Source organism: Lolium rigidum, chromosome 1, assembly GCF_022539505.1.
Source record: "Lolium rigidum isolate FL_2022 chromosome 1, APGP_CSIRO_Lrig_0.1, whole genome shotgun sequence".
Lineage (NCBI taxonomy): Eukaryota > Viridiplantae > Streptophyta > Magnoliopsida > Poales > Poaceae > Lolium > Lolium rigidum.
The window spans coordinates 239,446,764-239,456,840 of NC_061508.1; the positions used below are offsets into that span (position 1 = coordinate 239,446,764).

The 10,077-nt window shown below is 46.0% G+C and overlaps 1 protein-coding gene across 1 annotated transcript; it reads left to right on the top strand.

Moving 5' to 3' along the window:
• Positions 1-837: 837 nt before the first annotated feature.
• On the top strand, positions 838-3,369 carry LOC124656531 (mitogen-activated protein kinase kinase kinase 18-like). The gene is made up of 2 exons (XM_047195257.1): positions 838-2,102; positions 3,285-3,369. The coding sequence occupies exons 1-2, from the start codon at positions 838-840 to the stop codon at positions 3,367-3,369; spliced, it is 1,350 nt and encodes a 449-aa protein (XP_047051213.1).
• Positions 3,370-10,077: the final 6,708 nt, after the last annotated feature.

A 10,077-nucleotide genomic window follows, 5' to 3' on the forward strand; every position in this document is an offset into this window, starting at 1 on the left:
GTACATCTATATTAACATCAAGTAAATATGAATCGGATGGAGTAGTACCATGAATTTTGCAACCTAGATCCATTGGCCCCTTTTGTGCTTCAAAATATACTAAGAGGGCAAATTAAAGCAGGAGAAGAAGGAAGGTTAAAAAAAATCCCGAAGTTGAGCTGAAGGATAGACTTAACTGTCCACCTACAACTTCAGTGAGGTTTTATAATGCATCTTCAACCAACTAAACCTAAGCCTACATCATTGCAAGGTCTTCGACCGAAACAATTGGAGCAAGAAGCTTATCCAGCCATTTTCGACTGGCCGCTGCAAACAAACAAAAACTCAAGCAAGTCAGGAGCAAAGGACTTGCAATCCCCCAATATTCCATTCCACATGATCCTGGCAAAACCTCACCGGACGACAAGTGTCCCCCTCCAATGATTATGATTAGGCATCACCAATAAAACCCTGAGGTCCAGCATGGCAATGTGCCCCATTGTACCACTGGTTAGGTGCTGCCAATATGGAACTGAGAGGAAAAAAGAAAGAATGCCCAATATGAAACCCCAGTCCCGTCTCGGCAAATTGCGAATCTCCTTGCGTCGCGCCGCCTGGTGCCAGGTCGGACAGCTTTGCATTGGACAGCCAACAATTAACCACCTCGCCATTCCAAAGCATCACCGGTCTATCTGCTAGCAGCCTTGTAGTTGCAGCCTCGCAGCGCTCAGCTGATGAGTATATAAACATAGTAGGTGATCACACAAAGCGCGAGGTGTGGTGGTGAGTAGAGTAGTCCAATTCCGTCCACCGCACCGCACTTCAGCCATTCTTGCGGCGGCGGCCACGGCTGCAAGAATGGGCGTCGGGGAGTGGACGCGGGGACCGACGATCGGCAGGGGCTCCTCGGCCACTGTATCGCTCGCCGTCGATCGCCGGACCGGAGGATTGCTCGCGGTGAAGTCGGTGGGCGCCGACCGGGCTGCTGAGCTCCGGCGGGAGCAGAGTATCCTCGGTGGCCTGAGCTCTCCGTACGTCGTGCGCTGCCTTTGCTCGGAAGTATCAGCGTCGTCCGACGGCAGCGGCGGGTACGACATGCTGATGGAGTACGCGCCGGGCGGGTCGTTGGCCGACGAGATCAGGCAGCGACGCGGCGGGCGGTGCGAGGAATCACTGATCCGTTCCCGCGCGCGCGACATCCTGCGCGGGCTGGCGCACGCGCACGATGCGGGCGTTGCGCACTGCGACGTCAAGGCCCGGAACGTGCTCATCGGCGCCGACGGCCGCGCCATGATCGCCGACTTCGGGTGCGCGCGGCGCATTGCGGGCCAGAAGCTGGCGGTCGGTGGCACGCCGGCGTTCATGTCGCCGGAGGCCGCGCGGGGCGAGGCTCAGGGCCCTGCGGCGGACGTGTGGGCGCTCGGGTGCACGGTCATCGAGATGGCCACCGGCGCGGCGCCGTGGCAGTGGTTTGGGAGCCCGGTGGCGATGCTCCACCACGTCGCGTTCTCGGGCGAGGCGCCGGAGTTCCCCGTGTGGCTGTCGGTGGAAGGCAAGGACTTCCTGGGCAGGTGCCTGCTGCAGGACGCCGGGGAGCGGTGGACGGCGGAGGAGCTGCTGGAGCACGAGTTCGTGGCATTTGCCGCCGCGGTGTCGTCGTCGTCCATCTCCGTGGCAGGGATCACCACCCAGAAGGGGATGTTCGTGTCCCCCAAGAGCGTCCTCGACCAGGCATTTTGGGAGGAAGACGACGATGACACGACCGCGGACACCGTTACCGCCGGTCCCATCGACAGAGTCCGCGGCCTGGCCGCCGGTGCACCGGACTGGACCTGGGACGCGAGCTGGATCACGGTCCATTCCTCCAGCCCCAGCACCGACGACGACGACGACGACGACGAGGAGCTGGCAATGTACACATATACCGACAGCGATTCCCCCGTCGGCGGCAGCACCACCACCTCGGTTGGGTCCTCGAACAGCCAGGCCTCATCACATACCGACTGCGATCGTTACGATGACACGAGCAGCTGTAATGGGGAGCGGAGTGATGAAGGTGATCACGGGATTAATGATTGTACATTTGCAATCACAAGCAATGGATTCTTTTTCGATATGTTATTGTTCGTCCCGGCTGGCAGTTACAGCGTTTGGATCGGTGCTAATTTCGGCTTGTGGACGAAATTCCAAGCCGCCCCCCAGCTTCGGCCCCAACACATCACAAACTGGCCACATTTTTTGAAAGTTCGGCTTTTCGCTAGGCAAAAAAAGAAAAAAAAACATCACGAATTCGGCAAACATTGCCCGATCGCAGCGACAGCAGTTTGACGATCAAATTACAGGAATGGCGAAAGATAGGTTACACGCACGGTTGCGCCAGACATTCCCTCCTTCGGGCTCGGCTTGATAGAAGGTGTAGGCGTCCGACCAGAAATTTCCTCCTCCGGGCTCGCCGTGGCCGAAGGTTTCCTCCTCCGGGATCGGCTTGATAGAAGTTGTCGGCGTTCGACCAGGCATTTCCTCCTCCGGGATCGGCTTGGAGAGTCTGTATTTCAGGTGTTGTCTTGGTGGTGGATGTATTGCTGTTGCTAGGCCTAGAATGCTGTAGCGGGACTTTTGTTTCTTAGTTTTCTTTTTCTTTTTTTGGCTGTGTGCATCCGTACTGCCATTAGGGTGTTGCGTTGTTGCAGAGGTTGGGTGTAATTGGTATCTTATGATATTAATATATTCCCTTTATCGAAAAAAAAATTCCACCTCCGGGCTCGCCGTGGCCGAAGGTTCCTCCCTCCTCCGGGCTCGGCTTGATAGAAGGTGTCGGCGTCCGACCAGGCATTTCCTCCTCCGGGCTCGCCGTGGCCGAAGGTTTCCTCCTCCGGGATCGGCTTGATAGAAGTTGTCGGCGTTCGACCAGGCATTTCCACCTCCGGGCTCGCCGTGGCCGAAGGTTCCCTCCTCCGGGCTCGGCTTGATAGAAGGTGTCGGCGTCCGACCAGGCATTTCCTCCTCCGGGCTCGCCGTGGCCGAAGGTACCGGCGGGCCGGAGCTTGACAACGTTGTGGTATGCACAGAGCCTGGTGTCGCTATGGGCTCGGCACTCACTGCGGGATCATGACTGGACTCCGGCGCCAGGATGTTGATGTGCTCGGCCATGTACCACACCTTCACCGCTTCGTCAATGTTCTCCGTGCCCCCCCCCCCCAAACCAACACCCCCCCGAGAAGAAACTGCAAGTATGTGTCCCTCTTTGTCGCCATGACGGTGTCCTTGAGCAACTCGATCATCAGGTCATGCTTCTGGAAATGCAGCTTCCACCTCTCGTCGGCCTTCGCCTACCTCTGCTCGGCGTGGGCCCTGGCGTCGGCGATGCACCCGTCAATCGAAGCCTTGTAGCCGCTCGCCCGGAGGTCCCATGGCTTTCGCCACCTTGGACTTCTTGGATCCCATGCCATTTGTTGCATGCCTTTTGGAAAATTCCCCAGCGGGTCGCCATGGCCTTCTTGCCGCGATCCATGTGAATGCCGACGAAGTAGGGGTCGCAAATCTTGAGCTCGTTGAACACCGCCTTCACCCTCTGATAACCCACAAGTATAGGGGATCGCGTGTAGCCGTTTCGATAAGTAAGAGTGTCGAACCCAACGAGGAGCTAAAGGTAGGATAAACATTCTCTCAAGTTCTATCAACCACTGATACAACTCTACGCACACTAAGCGTTTGCAATATCTAGGAAATAAAACTAGAGCGATAACGAGTATGAGAGGTGACTTTGCAGAACAATAAAATACACGGGATAAATGTTAGTGCTGCAGCAATAAAACAAACTAAGCTAACAATACCATGAGTGTGGAAAGGCGGTGGTAATAGTGGTGGCTTTGTCCAAGATCAATTAGTGAAGATCTTGGGTTCAATGTCTTCGATGCAGCTTTCTATGTACGAGAGGCTAAATATACATGCTCTCCCTCCGGGATTACAAGTACTATATGATTGGCTTGCTAGCAAACATCCGTAAATACTAGCAAGCATTAAGGTTTCCCCAACCATAGCCTTAAGTAAATGGTCCTCTTACTCCCATACATGCAACTATCCGGTTCACGTCCTTAGGTTTCTGTCAATCCGTCAGAACTTCCCCCTTCTAGTATACAAGTACTACCAACCCTATGGTGCTTGATCCATGCGCGCACAAATATAATGGGAACCAAGGACGGTAACATATCAACATACAACTCTAATGAACCAAAGAGAAACAACCAATCAATCAAAGAACAAATAAACTATGGCAACATGACATAGATCATAGGGTTATAACTTATAGCATCAAACACCATGTTTACATAGGACGGTACAGAGGTTTGTGAGAGGATGGACCACTGAATACAATGAGGAGTTGGTGATGGAGATGGCGGTGAAGACGTTGGAGGGCTCAGCGAGGAGCGCCGGGAGGCGGAGGCGTGGGCGGCGGCGGCGGCGCGGCGGACTCCTTCCCCGCCACCGGCATCATGGGGGAGCGCCGCCCCTTAGCCTTCTTCTTCCTTGAGTTGGTTCTGGTGTAGATGAGTGTTTCCCCCTCCTTGGGGGCTGCCAAGGAGGAGGATTTTCGTGACAATGCTTGGGAGCATCCAAAAATAGGGTTTCCCATCAATATATAGTGTTGGAGATGCAATCTAGGCCATGGGATGGATGCCCCTTTGATCCAAGGGCTCTTGAGCACCTCTAGAACCTTCATAGGACTCCCCTCTGTCCTTCATGAGCCTCACAACTCGTGGCTGGGCCGAAATATCCAGGTATGGAAAGAGTTTGTGTCAAATACGTCACCAACTTTCGGAGTCCCGAGACTGCACGAACCTCCGCAGTAATTCTGCTCTTCCGGATGCATCCGTTGTCCGTTCTCGACGAATAAGATGTCCAAATTGTTCGTTTTGAAATTCTCCACAACTTTGTAGTTTACGACTTTTCCATTGGACAACGTTTTGATGGAGTTTGGAAGCGATCTTTGAAAAGTGTTCAGCAGGACAAATTCCGGGAAATTCCAGATTTCACCATAATGAACTATTTCCTTCCATATTTGCCTATTTCCTGCACAACAAAGTTGAAACCAAGAACTTGTGCACTTTTGCAACTATTAATAGGTTAGTCCCTTAAAATATATAGTAACTGGTGTAAAACAAGCATGGAACATCAAAAATTATAGATACGTTTGCGACGTATCAACATCCCCAAGCTTAACTCATGCTCGTCCTCGAGTAGGTAAGTGATAAAAAGAACAATTTTTGAGGTGACATGCACCTTCAAAGTTCAAAGGATGACTATATACAAATAATTTAAGAACAATTAACACATTCATGATTCAATCAATAATAATTTTGGGACCATGCACATAGAACTAAGAATGACAACTATGCTCTCATAAGACGGTGCATATAACTTAAAAGATGAAGACTCAACATAAAAGTAAAAGAATGGCCCTTCGCAGAGGGAAGCAGAGATTAAACATGTGCTAGAGCTTTTATTTTGAAAACATAGAGATATAAAATTTTAAGAGAGGTAATTGTGTCAACGGTAGCAATAAGTAATATAGGTTATGTATAAAACTTCCTATAAGTTGCAAGCCTCATGCATCGAATACTAATAGTGCCCGCACCTTGTCCTAATTAGCTAGGATTTCCATGGATTATCATCGCATTACATATGTTTCAACCAAGTTTCACAAAGGGGTACCTCCATGCCACCTGTACAAAGGTCTAAGGAGAAAGTTCGCATTGGATTTCTCGCTTTTGATTATTCTCAACTTAGACATCCATACCGGGACACCATGGACAACGGACAAATGGACTCCTCTTTAAGCTTAAAGCTTTCAACAACAGATAATATTCTCATAAGAGATTTGAGGATTAATGTCCACTGAAACTTCCACCATGATACATGGCTTTGGTTGGCGGCCCAATGTTCTTCTCTAACAATATGCATACTCAAACCATTTAATCATGAGAAATCTCCCTTACTTCAGACAAGACGAACATGCATAGCAACTCACATGATATTCAACAAAGGTGTAACAGGTCGATGGCGTCCCCAGAAACATGGTTACCGCTTAACAAGCAACTTATAAGAACTAAGATACATAAGCGACATATTCATTACCACAATAGTTTTTAGGCTACTTTCCCATGAGCTATGTATTGCAAAAACAAGGAATTATTTTGAAGATTTTAAAGGTAGCACATGTAAATTTACTTGGAGTGGCGGTGAAATACCACATATAGGTAGGTTTGGTGGACACTTTTGGCATATTTTGGTTTTTGGTGGTTGGATGCACGAGTAGAGATCATACTTAGTACAGAATGAAGGCTAGCAAAAAGAAAGATAGCGACCAACTAAGAGAGCAATAATGGTCATAATCATGCATAGCGACAAAACTTATTAATTAAAGCATATGGTGATATTAAAAGTCTAAACTAAATGATCAATTCAACCTAATTGAAACATCAGAGGAGATCTTCCATTTGCATCACTATTAATATGAAACCTTTTTACTCGTACCCAACACCAATCAACTTATTTGAAACAACTGTCATTTATAATATTCATTAAAGATCAGAGAGCTAATCATATATAACTGAAGCATACTAACAAGCTCTGAACAAAATAGGAGTGAAAAACCAGAGCTAAACGTAGTACTAGCAAAAATAAAACGCTCGTTGAACAATAAGAGTGAAAACTAGAGCGTTCATACAATTAAAACGGAGCATGTCTCTCTCCCAAACAAACATGGTATGATGGTGCCCACTTTATTGAAAATAAAATACACAACAGAAAATAAAGACGCTCCAAGAATAACACATAGTATATGAAGCAATAAAAATATAGTGAACAGAAACAGGACCTGATATTTTTATTGATGAAGAAGAGGATGCCTTGGGCATCCCCAAGCTTTGACGCTTGTACTTCTTGAATATATCTTGGGGTGACATGGGCATCCCCAAGCTTGAGCTTTTGACCATTCTTCATCATCTCATCATTCTTCTTTCCTACATTTGAAAACTTCCTTCATACAAAACTCATCACAAATCTCATTAGCAGCGTTAGTGCAATGATAATATTAATCAAATCTACAAAGTTCAGTATGACATATGAAAAGCATTTTAATAAGCATTAGCTACTGTAGCACAACTTCAATAAGGTTCTTTGATCAAGAGAACTCAAAAAGGTGGGCAAAAAGATGCAAATGCAAAACAGTGCAAGAATCTGTCAAAATAGAACAGTTCGTAAAAAATTGATTTTTGAAAAATAGTTACGCTGCGTAACTCGAAAAACTCTGAACTAATTAAAGTTAGATAAATACCTGGGGAAGATGCTCGTAAATTGGCAGCTCAAACTTACGTTTTGGTGATTTTTGGTGATTTTTCTCGTGACGAACCAGAAACAGTAAACAAGATTGCAAATGTCCAAAATACCACTTTCTTACCATTAGAGGCAATTCTTGGCACAAAAACAAAACAAACATGATAAGGAGAGGTCATTACAGTAGTAGTGACTTCCAAGACTCAACAAAGCAGTAAATAACAGAAATATAAACATATTGGTTGTCTGCCATAAAGCTCTTTCTTTATAGCCATTTAAGATGGGCATGATTATTTGATGGAGCTCTCAAACCCCCTTTTTTTGTTGTTGTTTTCCAATTATAAGTGAAACTGACAAAGAAACAAGAACCAAATAAAGAACCTAATAAAACTAAATAGGATAAAACCAAAGATAATAAAAGCAACTATATACAATGCTTACATGTGGATGGGTAATATTGAGTTTGAAGGAGACAACCTCATGTTGGTTGATGAATAGGGGGATGCCTTGGGCATCCCCAAGCTTAGATATTTGCATTTTCTTGAATATTCTTGGGATCCATCTACACATCCCCAAGCTTGATCTCTTGCATCCTCTTGCTCATCTCATATCACCATATTGATTGGAACTTAAAAACTGCATCCACATAAAGCTTCACAAAACTCATTAGTAGGTTAGTACTCATTAAATAAAATACGCAAGTGTTCAAGTATCCCTAATTTCTATAAAATCTATCAAATATTTAGCCACTGTAATACTGAGGTTTCTTATTATTTCAATCGTACGTCGAAAACGAAGGAAACTTTTGAATCCTAAATACAATATTTAAACAAAGAGAATAGAAATCTGTCAAAACTGAACACTCTGTAAAGATGTCACTCAATGAGATAGTTACGTAGCTCAAATCGAAAAACTCATGATCAGTGAAAGACAGATCATAACCTCAGGTCTATGCACAAAAAATTTCAGATAAAAATGCCATACTGAGATTTTTCACGAATTTTTGCAGCACAGCATAGGAAATCTGTCTCAACAGAATCAGTCTGTAAAGATTGAATTATTAGATCTGTCTACGTAGCTCAAATCAGAAAAGTCAGAACTAACGAAAGTTAGGTAGCAAGCACTACTATGCACTCAAGAAATTTCAGATCAAGATCACGTCCTGGTGATTTTTAAAATTTTCTACAGTGGAGCACAGGAAATCTGTTTTCTAGGCAGCATAGTGACAAACTTGCATAACAAACTAGGGGTTATCTATACATTCTATTGACAGCGGGATATGTACATATACACTATATACACTATTTACAATTTTTTAATGAAAAGCTTCCATGGAAAGAATTGTTTTGGTTTCGCAGGCATGAACACAAGTGTTCAAGGTCGACCCCCACTTCACAATTACTCATCTTTCCAATCACTTTTTTTTCTGAAAATATTTTTTTATTTTTTTATATAAGAAGTACAACTAATTTTTTTTGTAATTCGCATTCCCTATCCATACAAGAGATAGAGAACAACTAGGTACAGGAAGTAAAACTACTTAGAGATAAAGCAAACAAGTGCACACGAAAATATTCAACTACGCTATGGCTCCCCGGCAACGGCGCCAGAAAAGGTCTTGATAACCCACAAGTATAGGGGATCGCGTGTAGCCGTTTCGATAAGTAAGAGTGTTGAACCCAACGAGGAGCTAAAGTTAGGATAAACATTCTCTCAAGTTTTATCAACCACTGATACAACTCTACGCACACTAAGCGTTTGCAATATCTAGAAAATAAAACTAGAGCGATAACGGGTATGAGAGGTGACTTTGCAGAACAATAAAATACACGGGATAAATGTTAGTGCTGCAGCAATAAAACAAACTAAGCTAACAATACCATGAGTGTGGAAAGGCGGTGGTAATAGTGGTGGCTTTGTCCAAGATCAATTAGTGAAGATCTTGGGTTCAATATCTTCGATGCAGCTTTCTATGTAGGAGAGGCTAAATATACATGCTCTCCCTCCGGGATTACAAGTACTATATGATTGGCTTGCTAGCAAACATCCGTAAATACTAGCAAGCATTAAGGTTTCCCCAACCATAGCCTTAAGTAAATGGTCCTCTTACTCTCATACATGCAACTATCCGGTTCGCATCCTTAGGTTTCTGTCAATCCGGCAGAACTTCCCCCTTCTAGTATACAAGTACTACCAACCCTATGGTGCTTGATCCATGCGCGCACAAATATAATGGGCACCAAGGACGGTAACATATCAACATACAACTCTAATGAACCAAAGAGAAACAACCAATCAATCAAAGAACAAATAAACTATGGCAACATGACATAGATCATAGGATTATAACTTATAGCATCAAACACCATGTTTACATAGGGCGGTACTGAGGTTTGTGAGAGGATGGACCACTGAATACAATGAGGAGTTGGTGATGGTGATGGCGGTGAAGACGTTGGAGGGCTCAGCGAGGAGCGCCGGGAGGTGGAGGCGTGGGCGGCGGCGGTGGCGGCGGCGCGGGGGACTCCTTCCCCGCCGCCGGCATCATGGGGGAGCGCCGCCCCTTAGCCTTCTTCTTCCTTGAGTTGGTTCTGGTGTAGATGAGTGTTTCCCCCTCCTTGGCTGCTGCCAAGGAGGAGGATTTTCGTGACAATGCTTGGGGGCCTCCAAAAATAGGGTTTCCCATCAATATATAGTGTTGGAGATGCAATCTAGGCCATGGGATGGATGCCCCTTTGATCCAAGGGCTCTTGAGCACCTCTA

What these genes read in the sequence shown, in the direction of transcription:
- LOC124656531 (XM_047195257.1), top strand. Translation starts at nt 838, where the DNA reads ATGGGCGTCGGGGAGTGGACGCGGGGACCGACGATCGGCAGGGGCTCC. An exon ending in TTCTTTTTCGATATGTTATT is followed by an intron (nt 2,103 to 3,284) that starts GTTCGTCCCGGC and finishes CTGGAAATGCAG; the next exon opens with CTTCCACCTCTCGTCGGCCT.